Source organism: Cynara cardunculus (genome assembly GCF_001531365.2).
Source record: "Cynara cardunculus var. scolymus isolate 2C chromosome LG 11, CcrdV1, whole genome shotgun sequence".
Lineage (NCBI taxonomy): Eukaryota > Viridiplantae > Streptophyta > Magnoliopsida > Asterales > Asteraceae > Cynara > Cynara cardunculus.
This window is the reverse complement of record NC_037538.1, coordinates 14,948,786-14,970,418: the sequence shown is the minus strand read 5'-3', so window position 1 is coordinate 14,970,418 and position 21,633 is coordinate 14,948,786. Positions and strand designations below refer to the sequence as shown.

Sequence of the window (21,633 nt, the reverse complement as noted above, 5' to 3'; positions counted from 1 at the left end):
CCTTTGGTTATCTTAGTTTCCCGGGTTCTCAATAAAAATGAGGTTTGATTAACAACCGTCTCTTTACAATATCAAATGCATGAGTTGATGACTTAAGAGTTTTACATCAATAAACTACTTATCCAAGATAAGTAAAGCCACAAACAAACTTCACGTCGTACAAGTTGTATGTACATTAAATCATGGAGCAAGGAGCCAAGGAACTGTTGTGATATCAAGATCTCCCAGAAAAAGTTGTCTTGGTAATTTTTGGACTCTTGACAAATTAAATGGCTCAAACTCCTCTTTAATAAGAATATAACAAGATATGAAAGCTATCAGAGGGAGCATAACTTTATATTGTGATATGTCATTTAAGCATCTTGCATACATATATGGAGGTTTCAAGTGCAAGAATGGCGAATTTACCACTTGGAGTATGTTGTATGGATGAGAGCTTTGTATGAATGCACATAAACAGTTTTAACAAATATCCATACCACATCACATCATTTCGAAGCAGGATTCAGTGTCCAAGCATCCAATGTTTCTATTCCATTATTCCCTGAGACCAAAAGATTAGATTAGAAGAATACATGCATATAATTTATTTATTTGATGAGAGAAGGACTTGAATGTCGAAAAGTACCTTACTAAAGACGTTGGACTTCCTTGAGGAGAAAGCTCTAAAGGTAGGATGCTTTTCTGATGAAAAAACAGATAAAACGTGTATGTACGTACCAGATTTGCTCTACGACAACATTTATCCAAGAACATATTTTCTTCTCTATTGTTATCTCTATCGTATCGATCTCTAGGCATCTCTTAACGTTTCTTCTAATATCTCCCAACTATATGATCGAATCGAATGACGTAAAACTTGGTTACGGATCAGAAGATTGAAAGCCAGAGATTGAAAATAGAGAGGAAGAGAGAAATATATACCTGCAATCATCTGTTTGAAGGAAGGATCTCAGTAGACTTCCATGGAACCATTTCAAAAGAAAACGGTGATTTTTATGGAGAAATAATGCTTCTTTTTTAGGCAACTCGTGTAAAAGTATGGTGAATTTCATAAGTTATTTATAGTGGATGTTTCTATTTGTTTGGGGGTCCATCGGTTCACACAAACCCTCCAAATCCAATTTGATGTTGGGCTTTTTAAAATTAAAAGATTTTTCATTGGACTCTTAATTAGTGATGGATCCTGATGTTAAAACTAAATTAAGAAATATCTATTAATTTTAAATTAAATAAATATAAATACAATGTTATTCATATTATTTTAAATTTTAATAGGACTCTTTAATATAAATCTTTTAAATCATATATATTTTATTTAATTTTAATTTATTTTTTAGATATATTTTTAAGGGTAACTAAACATTTTTATTTAATTTTAAAAATCTTAATTTTTTATTAATCTTTAGAGAAGCATAAAAAAGTGTTCCTAAAAATTGATGCAACTTTTTGAGACATTTTTTATAAAAAGCTTCTCTAAAACTTTTAACGACATTTCTTACACCGTCTAATTAGCCTATAAATCCTTATTTAAATGTCGTCTAACATTTAGTTACATTTCTCATTTTTGTCATTTAAATCCTTCTCTATAATGGAGCTTTAGATACACTTCTAAAAACTTCTCTAAAGCTTCTTCTTCTTGTAGTATCATCTTTAACCAACCAATAGCTTCTTTAAGGCACACTCTCGAGATTTAGAATGGCACATATTCATACACATAACCTCCATGTCTCGATGTAAGGCTAGAGTCTTGATAATGGCTCAAGACATTTCCTTATATAAGCTAAATGGAACGAAGACGAGTCTTTTTTATTATATGTAGCTCTCTCGAATTTACCTTCATATCATTCAAATTGACATGTGCTTATTGGCTTATCTCAGTCCAACACAATTTTAACACTTTTAAACAAGTGATCAACTTGTCCATGGATGTTATTTTGCAATATCCACTTGAAGGATGGGGTAGGAAAGACTTGTTATTTAACTAACAACTTATACTACCAAAAATCAGTTTTTAATCTTAACATTACCCCATACCCAAGCTATATATTTAGCTTACCATACTTGAAATAAAAGGAATTAGATGGAAAAAGGATAAAATACATCAAAAGAAATTAAAGTACAAGTATATAAAAGATAATAATGGAAAATGCATTAAATAAAAAAAAATTAAAGACTTAGGGGCTGTTTACCTAAACACTTACCCGGTAAGAACTTACCGGTAAAATTCAACATTATCGTTTACTTATTAGGTAAGATTTGAGTCCACCAAAATGACATTATTTGTAATAATTTACCCGGTAAGCGCTAACCATGGTAAGAGTTCTCGCCATCACTTATCGGGTAAGACTCCCGGTCCTTGTCATATTCTTCCGGTAAGGTAATGTGACTTGGTAAGCGTTTACCCAAATAAGCATTTGGTAAACGGTCCCTTAAATGCTTTCTTGAAACTAGAGAGAATGACCAAAGATGCTTCTAAAAGTTATATTACATCTGAATTTGTAACTAGAACTTTGCTTACTAAAAAGTGTCTAATACCCCCTTCTTTATATACTAAGAAAAGGGGACACAACGACTAAAGGATAAGCTTTTATCCAACTTTTACAAAAGTCAAATAATAAGTCATGATATATATATATATATATATATATATATATATATATGCAGTAGACCAAAGGTGAATAAGATCACAAAAGATCCATCGTACTTTTGCCAAAAAGCCATCGAACTCACCCTACAACCTCATGTTTCACCACTCTTCCAGCATCCCTTTCCAGAACCTTGATTTTTGACCCAAAAGTCACCAAACTAGATTGTTTCTTCTTCCAAGCTTCATAAATAAGAAATATATAAAATAATAACAAAAAAGACTCAAAACAGTGGCGGATCCAGAAACTTATATTATTGGGGGCACATTTAAGAGTGTCAAAACAAATTCTGAAACCAAATAACTCATTCGAACCAATACGATTTCGGGTTATTTGGTTTCCGGATTAAACGGTTCCGTTATCGAATAAATATAACTTATTTGGTTTGGTTTTCAATTAAATTTTGACTATTTTGGATAAACCGAGATATCATATTCCCATGTACATATTTAATTTTCGGTTAAACAAAAGCAAATGAACACACTACACATTAATAGTTAGTAGCAAGAAATTAGAGAGCAACTCAGATTCAGTTAAAATGAAATCAGATAGCAAAAGGCTAAGAAATCAAAAATAAAAGATAAACTAGTAGCAAACCTTAAATCAAAATAACAAATTAAAGAATCCTAAGTCAAATAACAAATTAAAGAATCCTAAGTCAAATAACAATTAAGAAAGAGAAAATTAATGATTAACAAATAACAATAATTATAAATCTATAAAACAATAAAATGCAAAAAGAAAGTTGGAAAAAATCAAAATAGTGATTAATCAAATCATTAGCATTATAACAAACAAAATAAGAAAAATAAAATGATTTTCAACAGATTGAGACTTGAAACTTAAGGGCGTTTAATTGATTCTTAAAATAATGACTCAGTGAAGTAGAAATTATAAACGAGACACGTAAATTTAGATTTGGAGCCTTACATTTAATTGTTGGGGGCCTATTAAGATTTTTTGGTTAATTTTTTTTTTAAACCTACCATTATGCTCTATTTTGGTGTTTGTTGGGATTAGTTTGTTGGGGGCCTATGCCCCCTACAAGTATAGTGTGCATCCGCCTGTGACTCAAATCATCCATTTAAGGATGTAAAACATAAAAGAAAATGAGGAAATTTGATCATACTCTCGGCCCGAGAAAACCTTTGCACGCCTCTGTTACCTTTTGGGAGGCATACACATGCAAATGTAACTGAATCCTTTTGTGATCCAGATAATATGGGACATAGATCACGGTTGCAGAAAGATTACTTAGACGTGGGTTAAATAAAATATGAAAATATATATAAAACGAGGAAGTTTATAATATAAACAATACTCATCAAAACCCCCCCCCCCCTCCCCCCACCAGAAAACTTAAAAGTGTTGCTTGTTTCCAAACAAATAAATGACAAAAGCATGACTCAAAAAACGCAAATAGAACAAATTTCTTCTTTGAATGTGTTTTCTCTGTTATTACTTTATGGCAGCAATGCTTTTGAGATACAACATTACCTTTACTAGGTTTCTTCTTTTTCTGAACTCGACGTATAGCAGTGCATTACTATAACATTCAATATTGCTATTTCTTCCCCCAAACTTAAGAGAACAACAATGTGCTCATTGCATACTGAGAATGGATGGGGGAGGTAGAAGGGTTGGGAAGAAATAGTTGCACAAAGAGAATAGTGTATAAGCAAGTTTATACAAAAGATGATATGTGTCATTTCCCAAGTCCTTTTGGATGAATCAAGATTATGACCCAATAATCCTTTGTTTAGTTCTAGAAGCAAATTGGTGAGCAAAAGGGACTAAATTATATATAATTTACTTGGGCTATAGAAACTTAGGTCAACATAAGATGTAACTTCACTGGGTGTTAAGCCTAACATTTTTTCTTGTTGGTATATATATACGTCATGTCCTGGTTGGGAATGGTATTGGAGACACTATAAAGAGTTGAGTGTTAGTCAGAGGCACAAAAGGATTTAACTGCACGGGGACGCCTTTTGTATTTTGGGTTGTAATTTGTTAATGTCCAACCTCTAATTGTCATTTTAGGTGATTCGATTATTGTCCCTTAGAAAGAATTTATCATTCCATTGATATATTCATGCTTACTCATAAGATAACAAGATACACATTTAATCAGAAAATTAAACTGTTCAATAATTCAATATTAGTTTTTTTTATTTTCTCATTCATTTATGTATTTTTAAATTTTAACATTTAACTTTAAATAATGAAAAAAACAAAGAATCATTACAAAAAATAAAAAATGTTGCAAATATAAAATGACACGTGTCCAGCAACCTATCGACGATTAAAAATTTGGAGCCGTCGTGGTTTGAACTTTGAAGTGAGATTGCCGTCCAGCGGAGGTCTCTATATTATTAACTCCTGTCATTAATTTACATATTATTATTTTTATTATTTTCTTTTATTAATATCGATGTGTCCATCAATATATTAAATATTAGCTTTAGATGGAAAAAAATATGTGAAACAATGCATTACAGTAACAGTTCTCACGATTATTATAATACATGGAGTTCTCAAATGATTAAACCTTATACATACATACACATACACATACACATACACAAACACATAGACGCACGTGTGTGCACGCGCGCTGTATAGGGTTAGGTTCCGGTGAGAATTAGAATTAGGTGAGAAACGTAAAAATAGATCTACACCCTTGGATGCAAATTAGAATGAGATGTATAGAGATGAGATGCACCAGATCCCCGTATCAAGCGTAACTCGTGGATTGGTTTGAGATTAAAAATGATCAGAGGTCCAGACCCCTTTTTATGTTTTCATCTTAACTTAAATTCTCACACGATCCTCGCCTAACTATATAAGTAATACATATAAAGCTACATTTTTGTAAGGTTGGACTCTGGTGAGAAGTACATTTTTGTAAGGTTGGACTCCGATGAGAAGGAAAGTTATGTTGAGAAGCGTAAAAAGAAGGCTTCATCCTTTGATCAATCCTAATTGAATGTCAACACCAATGAGGTGCACCGGATGTGTCGAATCAATTCCCTTCTAAAACGTAATCCATGAGTGAACATGAGATTAAAAATGATTTAAGTGTTTAGATTTTTTCTTACGTTTTTCACCGTAACTTTTATTCTCACACAATATTTCACCCATTTATATATGTATAAATAAATAAATAAATAAATAAATATATATATATATATATATATATATATATATATATATATTATAGAGAGAGAATATTCCATTGCCAGCTTAGTTTGTAACAGAGAAAGTGGCAAAGCACTAGGTGCCAAAGACCTTTGCTTATATTTAGGCCTGCAAATCTCTACCCTTTAAACCCAACAGAAATAACTGATTACCTGTATAAAATTCCCAGAATACCCCTGCTAGTTTTGCATCATATATCACAGGTGCTCTTAGGAACAAGAGGCAGAGAGAGGTAGGTTCCCAATTTCTTCACCCTTTCCCTCCCTCCCTCTTCCCAAACTCATTTCCCACCTCAAAAAAAAAAGAGAAATGGGCTGCGGGAAATCGAAACACGATGTCGTCACAGCGACCACCGTCATCAAATCCATGAGATCCGATGGCGGCAAAGAAATCCACACCACAAAAACTGTTACCGACAAAGGCGACTCATCGTTGATACAACAAGTTGAAACCAAGAGTTTGGTTGTTGAAGACAGCAAGAAAGAAACCGTGACAACAAAGATAGAGCCGCCTGCGGATAACAAGGTCGTCGAACCCAGAAGTGTTGTCCCCACATCGGTGGATAACGATATCACAGCTACAAAAGTCGCGGAGGCCCCAACATCCGTGGATAACGATATCGCAGCTACAAAAGTCACAGAGGCCCCCACATCCGTAGATAATGATGTGGAAGCTACAAAAGTTGTGGAAACCGAGAAGATTAAGGATTCCAACCCAAAAGACACCACTGAAGCCAAAAAGGGAGATGTGGCGAGCAAAGACATTGTGGGCGTCACGGAAGTTGTGAAAGAAAACGATCAGAAGAACAAATCATACCAAAAAGACGATCAGAAGGACGAATCCAACCTAAAAGACGATCAGAAGAAAGAATCCAACCGAAAAGACGATCAGAAGAATGAATGCAGCCTAAAAGACGATCAGAAGAAGGAATCCAGCCTAAAAGACGACCAGAAGAATGAATCCAGCCTAAAAGACGACCAGAAGAAGGAATCCAGCCTAAAAGATGATCAAAAAGACGATCAGAAGAAGGAATCCAGCCTAAAAGACGATCAAAAGAAGGAATCCAACCTAAAAGACGATCAGGAGGCCAATGTGGCTCCAACAAAAGACGAAAAGATTAAGGAATTTGATGAAGAGGCCAAGACCGAGGTTGCAGTGGAAGCCAAAGCCACGGAAGTTGTGGAGAACGCAAAGGTTACAGATTCCAAGGAAGAAGAAGCAAAAGGTGAAATCGCCGAGGAAAAGCATGTGAAAACCGTGGATGATTATTCGAATCCCAAGGAAAACGACCTAAGATCCGAGGAAAAAAAGGATGTTGCACCAGCTGAAGAATCGACAAAAGTGGAAACAAAGAAAGGTTTGAAAACTTAAGAAACCACAATTCTTTAAATAAAACTTGTAAAAGAGATCAAAACTAATAAGATTCGAGTTTCTGGTGGCGGGTAGTTAAAGTCGGGATCTTTTTATATGTTGCAGAAGATGTCAAGGCGATCGGAGCAGACATCGTCAACACAGAGACCTCACTTGCAGCAGAACCCGAGAAGGCTCTCAATGCCAAAGAGGTATATATTTTTACCGAGATGACATGTTTTTACATCTATCATCTTACTTATATAGATCACATCGACATGTTGTCAACTTCAAAACTGATGAAATCAATCCCGACTAGAGATGCACAGAAAACTCACTTTCTTATCGTTCCTTTTCAGGAAACTGTTGCTGAAACAAAAGAGAAAGAACCATAAGAAAAAAAGACGAGATGAAATCCTGGACGAGTAATGTGGTTTAACCTAATGCATTTATGGAAACTCGTTATATATTTCGATTGTATACTTATAATTCTACCATGAAACATACCTCAAAGATTAGAATGTGCAACATTGTGAAGTTTCCAAATATATGGTTCTATCTTTATCGTTTTATTACTTCTAAAAAACCCTACATTTTAGAATGGAGAAACGACAACCAGGTGTCTCCACAAAAACAATCCCTCTACTGCTTGAGACCTCATCTGGGTTTGATATGGTAGGATAGGATAAAGCTAGCATAAGGGGGAACCACGAGCCTAACTATGAGATACAAGAGAAACAACCTTAACCTTGCCACAACCCTGTGCCCACTAAATGGAACTGGGTTTTTTATTTTTGAAGCACATATTTACAGAGAGAGGTTACAGGGGAAAATCTTCGGAAAAAATGAAAAACTGAGAACACCCTAATAACCGTTCATTGCGGTATACACATGTGCATACAAACGATTGAAGATGTTTTTTCAGTTTCTATGCACTTGTGCATGTTATGCACATGTGCATATTGGAAAATTTACTTACAAATTACTTGTATACACATGTGCATACCATACAGATGAAGGGTTTACTAAGGTGTTCCTCAGTTTTTCATATTTTTTACAATTTTCCCTGAAACTGATCCTATATACATACAGCAAATACTCACACATGATCCTCCTCTTTAATGAGGCTTGAACCTTTCACCTCCTAGGAGGCTGGGCTCTACCATTAACTCGGGTATCGCTAAGCAATGATCCTTTGGTTAAATGGAATCGAATTGTTGGGGGCAAACAATATGTAATGATTTCACATAGAAATACACAAAGCTCAAGCATTCAAGACTCGATATAAGTAAGCAAAAAAAGAAGATTGCGCCTTAAAAAGCTTGGGACAAGCCAGACTTTGGGTGTGAAAATGAACCTGGTTCTCGTCTTAAGAGATGGGCCGGGCTTTTCGGGCCTTGCCAATTTTTCGTGCTCGGGCTCACTAGAGCCGTGCTTTTTCATGACGAGCTACAGTCATGGATTTTTCGTGCATCTCTAATTTCACACCTAGAGGCAAGCCAAAGGAGGCCTAGTCCAACGTTATGCATCCTACCATTCCAATCCTTGTTTATTATCAAGGCCTAAAATTCATTATATGACTCTAAAGAGAGGCTATACACACATCACAACCTCATGGCACACGTCATAACGAGAGACTAAGTGCATATGTACCATATATTATGGGGCCAACACATCTCTCTGAGTCTCCATCAAGATCAAGATGAACATAAAGTACACCTACTATTGTTATCCGTACCTCTTCCACAACCCTCAAATCTATTATATAGATGGCGTTGATATGTAAACAAACATATGCATTCGAAAACTTTAAACAAGATGCTTAAAAGTTATGACAAATGTCCATATTAAATGACTACAAAAATTTACCAAATCCAACCATTAATACAATTTGTTATATGAAATCGTTAACATAAGCCCCTAAAATATGCAAGAGGATAACTTTCTTACACATATATGCAAACTAAAAGTTCAATCACATTGCTTTCTAAGAATTTGAAAGATTTGTAAATTATCAAGAAAACAATTTTGTATGCTTTTGTTTCAGGTTATTGATAAAGTATGCCTTGAAATTGTAAATTGTAAGCAATGTTGCACAAATTTCACGGACGTCCCTGGTCAAACAATTTGGGATCTAATTTGGTACAGAGAGAACTGACCAAAACTAGGGCTCTTTTGCCATTGTTAGAAATCAAAGAACCCCTGACTAATCAACGAACAAGTTTATGAAAAATTAAATGCTGACAAGTTATTGAAAATTGAACATTTGTCAAGGGAAATAAAATTGTTTATTAGTATGCCACAGGACCGATAACTTCCTATTAGCCCCTAAAATTAAATCAGAGAGCAGTGCCACAAAAGGGACAAAACCTGAAATCAGAATCAACCTTCCGAGCGCAGAACTGACATAGAAGGTTTTCCGACGGCCGCGAGTCTGAAGAAAGCGGAGACAACGACGGAGGATAGAAGAGGCCACAATTGTTGCAGTGCATGAGTTGGTCTTTGGCCGGCCAACGCCAAACCGGGACGAAAAACAGTTTTAAAACCTTGTCGGTATCAACAAGATCCGACGGTGACCGACAGTTGATGCACCTACCGGCTTCTTGCTTCAGCACCTGACGCACTTCTTGAGTAACTCCTCCTACGAAGAAGAAGAACATGGTTCATGTGATCGGAGGTTTCCGGAGTGTTCTACCAAAAGCAGGGGATACCCAGTCTTTACTCTTTACCAAAACGCTGATGTATTTTTAAAGATAAATTACAAAAATCGTCCCTAAAGTTTACCAAAACTGCTGTTTTTGTCACTATCTTTTCGAAATTATAAGGATGGTCATTAAGGTTTCATGTTCGTCACCCTTTTCGTCCCTGGCTGTTAGGTCCATTAGAATTTCTGTGAAATGTGCCCCTCGTGCAAGTCGGTTTATAGAATAGGATTAGCAAAGATCGGTAATAACCAATTACGATATGTGGTAAACCGGTAAAGCGGATGAGTTAGTTTCCTTGCTAAAGTCTATTTAGAATCAATCACATTATACTCGTACATCATAAAATAAGTGTTCACAATGAAAATGATAGTTTAAAAAAATATAATTAGCATAGTTTTAAACCCAATTAATAATAAAATGAGAAAGTAAATACTTATTTGAGTACATTACGGATTTGGTCCTTGTGGTTAGGGGTTTTTTTTTTATAAAATGGTCCCTAAACTTCTTTTATTATAGATTAGGACACGTCGTATGTTGTATTGTAATGAACTAGTCTCACCCTTTAATGGCCATCAAATCCCTCAAAATTGAGGTAGGAACTAGATGACCGTTAAAGAGATGGATCAATTTGTTACAGAACAACATATGATAAATCCTAATCTGTGATAAATAAAATTCAAAGACCATTTTCATAAAATCCACTAAAGCACAATGACCAAATCCTAATTTACTCTATTAATTTAAAAAAAATGAACTTGTTTTTAGAACAAAAAATTATAAATTGTTTGTTTACCTATTAATAGTTTTATAAGAGACAACATCTGAATTGTTAATAAGTGAATCTTGTTTGGAAAAAAAAAATATGCCTCTTAATAATGCTAAAACATTCCGAATAAATTTGTGCTATGGGTCTTCTTCAACCATTCGACGTCCTAATTTCATTGTAAATAATTATAAAACAATTATATTTTATTTTACACTATTTTGTGAGTCTATTAATCATTTTGAGCATTTCAAAATCATTTAACAACTGTTTAACGGGGCTTTCCGAAAATGTTTCAAATACTTGTCGTCTCGCTTATAAAGTGTTGTTGCCTTCTTCGTGGTGTCTCCCTGCTACGTCTTTTGATTGTAAAAAAGCTCCAACTTTCTAGCGTTAAACCCTAGATGATTAAAAGGGAATAAGGTGAAGGAACAAAAAGCCCTAAATTATTTGATCAATGTCTGACCCTCTCAATTCTCACTGCTTCAAAAAGGGAACAGAGGTCGAGATCAGCAGCAATGACAATGGCTTCCGAGGAGCATGGTACGCCGGCACCGTTATAAAATCCAAGAACAGCAACAACAAACGCTTGATACTGGTTGAATATAAGACGTTAATGGCGGATGAATCTGGGACGAAGCCCCTTCGTGAAACCCTTGACGTTGTTCAATTGAGGCCACTTCCACCTCGCGAGAAGCGCGACATGAATTTTAAGTTTAGCGAGGAGGTCGACGCCTACTACAACGATGGATGGTGGGAGGGAGTCGTCACCGGCGTCAATCCAGGGGATCGATACTCGGTTTTCTTTAGAGCCACCAGAGAACAGTTGGAATTCAGCCGGTCGGAGCTCAGGCTTCATAGGGAATGGGTCTATGGTAAATGGGTTCCACCACTCGAGGAACAGGAAGAAGAGGTATATACGTATCTATGTGCCGATTATGTGATTTGCCATAGAAGCTTCTTTGATGAAGTAAGATTGAAGCATAAGTTCCATAGTCTTTTGGCCATTATTTCCTTCCTCATCTGCCCGATATTATATCTCCTGTTTGGCTCCAACCCAAAGAATTAATGAAGCTATTCTCTTCCCCTTTAGCTTTTTACAGCTTTCTATATTCTTTGCATCATCTTTAATAATTATATGCTTTTGTACAATTGAATGCTCTGGTTTTCTCAATTTAGTGGGGGTAACCGTACTGCAAAAATTCCATTTTTGCCGGTTTGGAAGCTCCGAACGGCAGGCAAAAAGAACTGCAAAATGCCAGAGATGGGACAGAAACAGCATATATGCAGTGTTCTTGTTCAAATGACATATATGTTGTGTGGTTGGAGTTTAATTTTATTTTGGTGTTAATGGGGCCACCAGCTTGCGGTTTGTTGGTGTTTGTGGTTGGATATGGTCTTAGAGGGACAACTAGACAAGAAAGAGGCAATCTGATGTTGGGTTTGGAAATCTGTAACTATGAGACCTTAGATTACTCAAGTCTAACCCTGTAAAAATCGGGTTACTTAGTATTTGTTTGTCACTTAAAAGGCGAATTGTTGTTTGTGTGCTAGAAATCAGTCAAGCTTAAGTTACAGTCACAAGTTGCTGCCATTTTTAGCTAGGTTTCAAGGTGAAAAACTCACATAAAGGGGTGAGAAGGTGAAGAAAGCATGAGAAAAATAAGAGAATATATTCTTTAATTTGCAAAATCTTGAATACCCAACTCGAGTATCCTATTATATATCAGCTAGCCTCTTCCCATTACATCACATGATCTCCTCTTTTACACCTACATTAACACGAAAGACACAATGATATATGTATGCTTACTAAACCACCCTTGAATACCCCTTTTACAAGGCTTCCAGGACCTTAAAAATGGTACCTGTCATCAAGAATCAGAATGAGGAATCATCTTCGTGATTGAAGGCAGAATCCAACAATTAACATTCAAAACAGTCAAACGAATAAGGAGAATAACATCAATAGGTATCCCTGTTAACATTAGACATACACTTCAACCAATCGTCATAGCTTTTTTTGCTGATTTTTTTGCATTGTTGTGCACAACATAGACTACTTTCTTATGGCATACCCCTATGCTTCTCAAGTGTACCCTTCCATTGGTGCTCATCAAGCATACCACTATGGTCCTTATGTTCATCTTGGTGCTTCTTGAGCATGGTTCCCATTGCTTCAATTTTCTAATGTTCAAGATCATACAAGACCAGCTTATTCAATAGTGTACCCAATCTTCCAATAAAACTGTTAATTGAACTTGCAAGTCCATGTTCAAAGTGTATGAATCTGATGTTGGCCATACGGATGTCGTTTTTGCATTTGTTGTCAACATACTCGGTCTTGAAACCCGTGGAGACGACACTGTAGACATGGCTTGTTTCAATTCCTTTTGTTTGTCAGTAATTGCCAACTCTCTTCCATCTTGCTCAAGGGATCTAGTCACTCGTTTATATGTGTTTTATGATTGCCATTGTTGCTTCCAGTTTGTCTTTTCTGCATATACTACTTGAAACTTTCCTACACTTGGGATATTTTTTTGAAGTATATAATATTTATATACGGCAAATAGAACAAATAAACTCACACACCCTCCTCACATTAGGTGAGGTTTGTACCCTTGACCTCCTAGGAGGCCAAAGACTCACATACCGCTAGGCCAAAGGCCCTTTGGTTGCACTTGGGAATTTTTGCAGTCAAGTTTCATTCTTCTATATGAATATGTGTTTTGATGAGATTTATATCAGAGAACCCTTTAATCTCTTCTCAAGTTATGTTAACTGTTAAGGTTACATTATTATTTGATATTTGGACTACAAAAACTAACCATGGATGATGATCTACTTGCATGGATGCATGTTCGACAGGTGAAGAATCCCATCAAATAAACATGATCCAACCAACATGTGATCCATTTATGGTTTGCACAAAAACAAAATTAGACTTCAAATTGAAAGCCACCTGCCACATGATTTGAATCTTCTTGACTTCTACTAGTTCTTTGAAGCTAGATTTCTGCTTCAGTATGGTTTATGAATAAGGGTGATCTGTTTTGATCATATGTGCTGTATCTTTGTTAATGGTTCTACCGTTCTAGGATGAGCAATAAGCATTCTTTCTTTTAGGGCCAAACAGTGGCGTGGTTTCATGTGCTTGCGAGTCTTCCAAGCCTGACATCCGAAAGAACGAATATGGTGGGTGATATTGCTTGGTTTGTGTTCGGTTTTGAGTCGGTCATGGGTGGAGAGAGAGAGGTGATGGGCCTTTTGTGAGGTTTTGTGAGGGAGAATAAGTGCTCCAGGGGGGGGGGTTCTGAAAGGAGCAGCGGCTGACCTAGCTGGCTAGCCTAGGGCATACGGTGGCCTGTGCTACCAGTTCACTGTCCTGACATAGTGGAAAAAACTTAAGTCTCTGGTTAATCCCTGCTTAGACTATTTAGTGCTACTAGGTCAGTCGACCGCCTATCTCCACTTGATGCTGTTTAGAACACTGTTGATGGAATCATGAAATGAGATATATGTGGCAAAAGGGTGTCAAATTTCCGTTTTAATGGATGTCATCCAAATAAGTGATGATATGGTGCCCCTTTGGGTCTATCGTTTGGTCCATCTTTGTCCCGTATGTAGTAGTAATTGTGCTATGAAGTTGCGTAACATGTCTTTTTAGGTCATTTTACATTTGTCACCTACCTTATAAGCTAGTATTTAAACATGACTTGTTTATTTACAGCTGTTCAGCTAGTTTGGCTAACATAGCCTAAAAGGCTAAAACTATTGTGAAGTACTTGTAGGTGTTTAAGACTTTGGTGCCATCTTGTAATTTCTTAGACACACACACACACATATATTTAGTGAGAGATAGGTTTAAGGGAAAACCACAATTGATGGGAAACTTAAGAACACCTTAATAACCATTCATTTGTTCAGTATATGCATATGTGCATAAAAATAATTGAAAATGTTCCCTCATTCCGTGCACAAATGAATAGTAATTAGGGTGTTCCTTACTTTTCCATTTTTTGTGGTTTTCCCCTGAACCCAACCCTATATATATATGCACACACACATGTATACATGCACACGCGTATGCAATATACCAATACTTAAACTTGTCTTTCTGCAGGTGTCTATCTCCAAAGAATTGAAGCTTTGCAACAAAGATAAAATGACCAAAGGATCACTGGTTGAAGTATGCAGCGATGAGGATGGTTTTCAAGGTGCTTGGTTTGCCGCCACTGTCACTGAACAATTACCTCACGAAAAATTCTTGGTTGAGTATAAATCCATAAGGAACGATGAAGACACAGAGTTTTTGACTGAAGTTGTTGATACCAACCACATACGTCCTCATCCTTCTGATGAGGTCGTTGATCGGTTCCATCTACTTGAAGAAGTTGATGCCTTGTACAATGATGGGTGGTGGGTGGGCGTGATTTCTAAAGTTCTCAGCAGACAGAGATACAAGGTCTACTTCCGCGGAACGAATGAGGAGATTGTGTTCAAGCAATCTGATTTGAGGCAGCATTTGGATTGGATTTCCGGCAAATGGGTATCTTCTTCTTCGGTATGTACCTCTATGCGTAGGTAAGAAAAATCGTTTATGGTAGTGAGTAATTAATTATCAATTGGGATGGTCGATTGAAACTTGAAATTTGTCGTGATGGTGACGAAATATTCGTCTAGTTTACTTAGCGTTTTTAGTAGGTTCGTCGATCGTTGGGAATTAATGATTACCTTTTTTATCAAATGGCTGTTAATGATGGAAAGATGCTAGAAAGTAGTTCTGTTTGGTTGTGGTGTTTATGAGCTATGGTGGCAAGGTGTAAATGGTGTGAGAAGTGACGTGGTGGTGAGGTCAAGTCTCAAGCCTTAGGAGTTACAGTTTTTTTCAAGGCGTGATTTATGACGGTAGATATGTATACATGTATATTAGGGGTGTAAACGAGCCGATTCGAGTCAAGTAGTAAGTTATTCGAGCTAGGCTCGAAAAATTACTATCGAGCTCGACTCGAGCTTGATTAACTTTTTCAAAGTTGGACTCGAGCTCGAATATTTTTTCGTTGTTTGAGCTTGAGTTCGATGCCGTTTATGAGCTTGAATTCGAGTTCGATTAATTTGTTTATTTACTCAAACTCGATGATTTTTATTATATAATTTGTAAATATATAAATATGTTTGGCTCGAAAAAGTGTATGCTCGAATGGCTTGGCTCGGTTCGTATCGTAAAGTTTAATCAAGCTTTCAAACAAGTCGAGGCAAATGTTTGTGTTATGGAACTCGACTCGCTAAGTTGAGCGAGCTTTATTTTGTGTTCGAGATCGACTCGAGCTTAATAATTATTAAACTCGAGTAGCTCGTTAAAAGCTCGGCTCGTTTATACCCTTATGTATATACATGTCTTCCACTACTACTTAAAAAATCAATATATTATACAATATAAATTTGGTTATACACTAATAATTAAAAATCCAAGGAGGAATAATCCCCTTGTAGCCACGAAGGTTCAAATGCGGTGACTTCGGGCTATCTGCAAAGCAGGTGGTCGTCCTGAGATTAGTTGGCTCGCATAGCGGGTTGGATATTCAGGTTAATCAAAAAAAAAATTAAAGGCATTGAAAAGGTAAAAAAAATCAAATATCGTGTTGCAAAAACCATGCATTAGGTCATGACGGCCACATGCATAATATTGTGTGGGAAACGAGCCTCGAGTTATGGAGATCTACGACGACAGTCATGACGAACCTTTTGGAACACTGTACAAGGGAGAGAAAAATTCTTCTGTACCTTCATGGCAAAGGTCCTCTTATGCAACCATAAACCCTTTATTTTTTAAAGATTACTGAAAAAGCTCTCTTTATTTAGTCATAACAAATGCTAGCTTTTTGAAACAATACCTGAAACAACGTTCAACAATCTCCAGGCGTTTTCCCACTTTTTTTCAAATTATACCTCAGATATCATTATAATTAAAAAATTTAACATGTTCTTTTAGGTCATTCGACATTTTTAAATAAGCTTATCAGTCAGTTTTTATCAAACATGATTAATTTATCAGCTAATAGCTACTTTATCGACCAACAACCGGTTTATAGCTAGTTTGTCAAACATAGCCTACCTCTACTTTTGGTTCCTAGGCATGTAAATGAGACTCATCCCGTTGGGAACTCAGTGTACCTGCCTCGACGGGACGAGAAACGGGGCAGGGATCCCAAAAGTTAAAACCGGGGACAGGGCTCGTACCACCCCATCCCCGTGTATTAAATATGTTGCATATTTATTATTAAAAATTATTATTTATAAAGAATTAGATTTATTATCTTTTAGATTTAGAAGGTGTATTTTGAGCTTTCTCCTTATATACATTTTTTCTAACTTGTTTTAGATAAAAACCATGGAGAGTCGAAAGCGTTTCAAACAATTACGTATGATGTTGTGATTTGTTAACATATGGATATTTAATACTTAATATATATTTTTTGGAAATATGTGAGATATGAACATGGACCATTTTTGATTGAGTGTGGTGTTTAACACATTTGATCTAAAAACATCTCAAATAAACAGAGAAAAAATCTTCGATTTCTTGTTGAGAACGAGAATGGAAATGTGATCATATTTTCTAACAGGGACACGGACATGGATGGAGACAGAGATTGGGGATAGGAAACAGGGGACGAGGATTAGGGTCCCTACCTCATTCCCATGACTATTGGTTCCATTAACGATCTTCCTTTAACTTGGTCACGTGTCTTGCACATGCCAAAACTCAAAAGGGTATTGATGTATATATCTTCGATCTTTTCCTAATCCATGAGATCTTTTCTCTTACATATTTGGTACAAAATGATTTAAGTGGTCAGAATGATTAAAAGACTCTTATGATGTTGTGCAAAATGAAATACAGTTGTTTGATAATTGTTCAGAATGAAATTAAGAGGCAAACCTTTTTTCATCAAACAAGATTTACCTTTTAACAATTTAGAGGTTGCCTCTTACTGAAAAACTATTAATAGGTAAACAAACAACCCCTTTAATCTACTGATGGCTTCTTCACAATGAAATCCCTTGCAAAAATCCAAATTCCATGCTATTTCTTTTATCAGTCTTTGATCAAAATCTTAAAAAGTAAGGGTTTAGCTAGAAATGCACCTGAGGATCTTATAAAAGAATGTCATCCAAGGGAAGGATCGTGTGAGAAGGTGAAAATAAAAGTATAGTGAGAAGTGTAAGGAGTCTGAACCATTTATCATTTTTAATTTCATGCCCATCTATGAATTGTGGTTTAGAAGAAAATTGATCTGGTGCATCACATTAATGTTGATATTCAATTAGGATTGATTCAAAGATGGAGATATCTTCTTACACTTCTCATCATAACTTTCCTTCTCATTGAAACCCAACCCTATCATCCAATGCCTTAAATGCCACTTCTTTGTAAATCAAATCAATCTGACCCAATGAAAGGTCTGGAAAAGATGAGATGTATGCAGATTTGGCTTGTATCCTAAAAAAAATAAAACAATTGTTTCCAGAAAGACCCCTCATGACATGTGCTAGAGTATACACAAGTCGTTAGAAAGAATAAATACCAATATGACGTGAGTAGAGACAAGAAAACTAAGTAATAAAAAAGTAATGATAGACAGATAAAATTAGACGAAAAACACAAAGTCGAATCCTCCTGCTTTTCTTTTTGGGTGTCACATAATATATAATTTCCTCGTTACATATTTTTATAATATTCTTTTTAAAATGTTATCTAGAAAGATTGTGATTTATAAATCTTCTTAATATTGCTATATTAATTATAATTTAGAACCTTTTTACTTAAATTCATATATTTGTTAAATAGTATTTCAAGTCACCAATATGACATTTGAATCTGTTAGTTTGTATCATGTCATCTTAATTTAAGGGGAGCGTTCAAATAAAAACCACTCAATTTGTAAAAATCGTGAAACCCTCATTCAACCAATCATAATTTTTCATTTTGTTCAGTTTTTTGTAATTATGAGAGGTTGATTAACCATTTTTATTGTGGAGGATGTTAATCATGGATATTATCATCTTCATTATTTTAATTTTAGAGAGATACATGAAACAGTTTCATTAAAATTTCATTAAATATTATATGAAACAATTTCATAACCATATATGAAACAAATTCATCAAAAAAAGTATTATATGAAACAATTTCATAACCATATATGAAACAAATTCATCAAAAAAAGTATTATATGAAACAATTTCATAAGATTAAACAATTTCATAAAAAAAATTCATAAGATTAAACAATGAAATCGACGTATGAGGGTGGTTTGTATGGTTTTTACAAATGAGGATGGTTTTCATTTGAACGCTCCTCCTTAATTTAAATAAGTGTAAATTACAATTTTGGTCCATGTGGTTTACATGAAGTTTTGAAGTTGTCCCTAAACTTCAGTAACTATTGTTTACATTTTGCTTTGAAAATCGTTCATAGTCGTTAACTCCGTTAAAAAACTCACTTAAGTGAGGGCTACTTTTGTCTTTTCACACCTCTTTGTCTTTTTCTTGGTTTTGTCATTTTCTTGTTTTGTCATTTTTCTTTTTGTCTCTTACAACAACCTCTGAGCATCTCCAACCCCTGACCCTCACCTTCAGCCACCACCGTCACCTATAACCAACCCCCAACCTCACCGTGACTAAACCCCACCTCCAGCCACCACCCTCACCGTGATCGACCCCACATGTACCTTCGTATCCACCCCTCCCATGGCCTCTTTGAACCATAGTCATGATCTGCAAGCCAAAGCATATATATATATATATATATATATATATATGTGTGTGTGGGGGGGGGGTTGTGTGTGCAATGTGTGTTGTATGTGTGTGTAGTGTGTATATGTATGTATGCATGTATGTATGTATGTATGTATGTATGCTGCAGATATGGAGAAGAACGAGTGGTGAATAAAAGTCGGGCTCGAAGATGACCACAAGTGAATGAAGGTTGAGTCGGAGAAGACCACATGAGAAGACCATAGTGGTTCACGATGCTCACAAGGGGTGGTTACGGGTGGTGATGCGAAAAAAACAAAGATAAAAAGCGGTGGTTCACGACAATGGGTGCTACAGTGGTTGGTCGTAGCCGGAGATGGCATAACTGTCGTCATATTATATATGTGTATAGATGTTAATATGATATGAATATAAATTAGACTAAATTACAATTTGGTCCTTATTGTTTAAACAAAATTTTATAATTTGTCCCTGTAAAAGTAAAAAGACAAAAATACCCTAGTTTAATGGAAAAAATTAACATAGTTAAGTCAAGGGACGATTTTCAAAGTAAAATGTAAACGACAAGAACGATAATTATAGTTATTGAAGTCTAGGGACCAATTTCTAAGATTCATGTAAACCACAGGGACCAAAATTGTAGTTTACTCTTCAAATAAAAAAGTTACGGGTAAAATTTTCAAAGTACAATTTCTTTATAAAAAATAATTTGAAAGTATATTGTTGTAATAAAGAAGTTTGTTAATTATGATGTTATTCAATGCAATAAGCCCTTTGAAATGTGTGTTTATATTGTTTTGACGAGATTATTGTACAAGTTTGAGTCCCGATTTGTCACAACTTTTAATCTAATAATTTAAGAAGTATGTAATAAATGAGCTATACTAAAAGTAAATGTCATAAAGTAAGAGACATGTATCAATCAGTGACGTAGAAAACCCCTAAATAATGTAAAAACTGTGAGAGACGTTAAGTCGCTGATCCACTAGTCGCCTGATTAGGTGGGGGTCCAAACTTATTACAGAGTTCTCGAATCAAAGAATATAACTCTAAATCTTAACGAAAAAAAAAGTAAAAATAATACAGATGTGAGCACTAGATATCTTGGGAATGTTTGCATGTCTATCTCCCCCTTTTATCCTCCCATGCCCCTAATCTTTGGGAGGGTGGTTGGACGAACTCGAGACCTCACGATGCCAACGACCTGGACTTGGTCAGCAGGTCTTCCAACGACTTCTTTCTTTAGCTTAGGGCCTAAACTTTGTATGGCTCCTCTAATGGGCCTCGCAAGGGATCCATACGAGGGGTTTAGGTTGTTTGGTGGAAACGGATCACGCGCCAGGCCTAGGGGATTCACGACCCAGCTCTCGTGCAGTTGAAGTAACCAAATAATCCGTCTCCCAACATATGTAATGAATTTTACATAGGTCATCATTTGAAGTTTTACACTACTTACAGATACAAATTATACAAAAACGCCTTATAAGCGGACATCATATCACATAATATAAGCGTCGAAAATGAAGGAATGTAATCAGTATCTAGTTAGGCGAGGGAGTCCAACAGATGTATCTAAACGATACGTTGAGATTTTAAATTTTTTTGCTCCAATAAATTTTCCAAAAATGGAGAAACATTCAGTGATTTCAACAAAATTGTAGGTGCGAGCTGTTTGGATTCTTATTAAAAATCCAACATTGATACGCACGACAACTACAAGACATTTCACACAGTGAACTTGAATATCTTTTACAAGAAAGATTCTTTGCATTCAAAGTTATAAAAGTACGCTTCATTAGTTGTATTAAAACCACAATACATTTCAAAAAATAGAGTTGGGTTTTAGTGAGAAGAGAAGTTATGGTGAGAAACATAAGAAAAAATCTTCATTCTTGGATCAATCCTAATTGAATGTCAACACTAATGAGGTATACCAAGATACACCATATCAATTCCCTTCTAAAGCGCAATTAATAGATGAACATGAGATTAAGTGATCAACGGTTCATATATCTTATCATATTTCTCACCAGAACCCAACCCGACGAACGTAGTTTTTAAATACCAAATAACCTGGTATATATATATATATATATATATATATATATAGAGAGAGAGAGAGAGAGAGAGAGGAGCGTTCAAATAAAAACTTAGAGAAAGAAATTATGACCAGTTAATATTTTAA

At 35.5% G+C, this 21,633-nt stretch overlaps 3 protein-coding genes across 3 annotated transcripts; 2 read left to right on the top strand and 1 right to left on the bottom strand.

The window, feature by feature from the left end:
* Positions 1-6,150: 6,150 nt before the first annotated feature.
* Positions 6,151-8,073, top strand: LOC112522199 (uncharacterized protein ZK546.14-like). The gene is made up of 3 exons (XM_025131297.1): positions 6,151-7,206; positions 7,326-7,411; positions 7,559-8,073. Exons 1-3 carry the CDS (start codon positions 6,159-6,161, stop codon positions 7,592-7,594), a joined length of 1,170 nt encoding a protein of 389 aa, XP_024987065.1. The 5' UTR covers positions 6,151-6,158; the 3' UTR covers positions 7,595-8,073.
* Positions 8,074-9,355: 1,282 nt separating this feature from the next.
* LOC112522009 lies at positions 9,356-9,896 on the bottom strand. Its single transcript, XM_025131054.1, has one exon. It carries the CDS (start codon positions 9,857-9,859, stop codon positions 9,539-9,541), a length of 321 nt encoding a protein of 106 aa, XP_024986822.1. The 5' UTR covers positions 9,860-9,896; the 3' UTR covers positions 9,356-9,538.
* A 1,138-nt stretch (positions 9,897-11,034) lies between these two features.
* On the top strand, positions 11,035-15,427 carry LOC112521615 (DUF724 domain-containing protein 3). The gene is made up of 2 exons (XM_025130578.1): positions 11,035-11,580; positions 14,791-15,427. The coding sequence occupies exons 1-2, from the start codon at positions 11,125-11,127 to the stop codon at positions 15,253-15,255; spliced, it is 921 nt and encodes a 306-aa protein (XP_024986346.1). The 5' UTR covers positions 11,035-11,124; the 3' UTR covers positions 15,256-15,427.
* Positions 15,428-21,633: the final 6,206 nt, after the last annotated feature.

Coding starts and splice junctions, on each gene's coding strand:
- LOC112522009 (XM_025131054.1), bottom strand. CDS start 9,859: ATGTTCTTCTTCTTCGTAGGAGGAGTTACTCAAGAAGTGCGTCAGGTG.
- LOC112522199 (XM_025131297.1), top strand. CDS start 6,159: ATGGGCTGCGGGAAATCGAAACACGATGTCGTCACAGCGACCACCGTC. Junction 7,207..7,325: donor AAAAGTGGAAACAAAGAAAG/GTTTGAAAACTT, acceptor TATATGTTGCAG/AAGATGTCAAGGCGATCGGA. Junction 7,412..7,558: donor AGGCTCTCAATGCCAAAGAG/GTATATATTTTT, acceptor GTTCCTTTTCAG/GAAACTGTTGCTGAAACAAA.
- LOC112521615 (XM_025130578.1), top strand. CDS start 11,125: ATGTCTGACCCTCTCAATTCTCACTGCTTCAAAAAGGGAACAGAGGTC. Junction 11,581..14,790: donor TCGAGGAACAGGAAGAAGAG/GTATATACGTAT, acceptor GTCTTTCTGCAG/GTGTCTATCTCCAAAGAATT.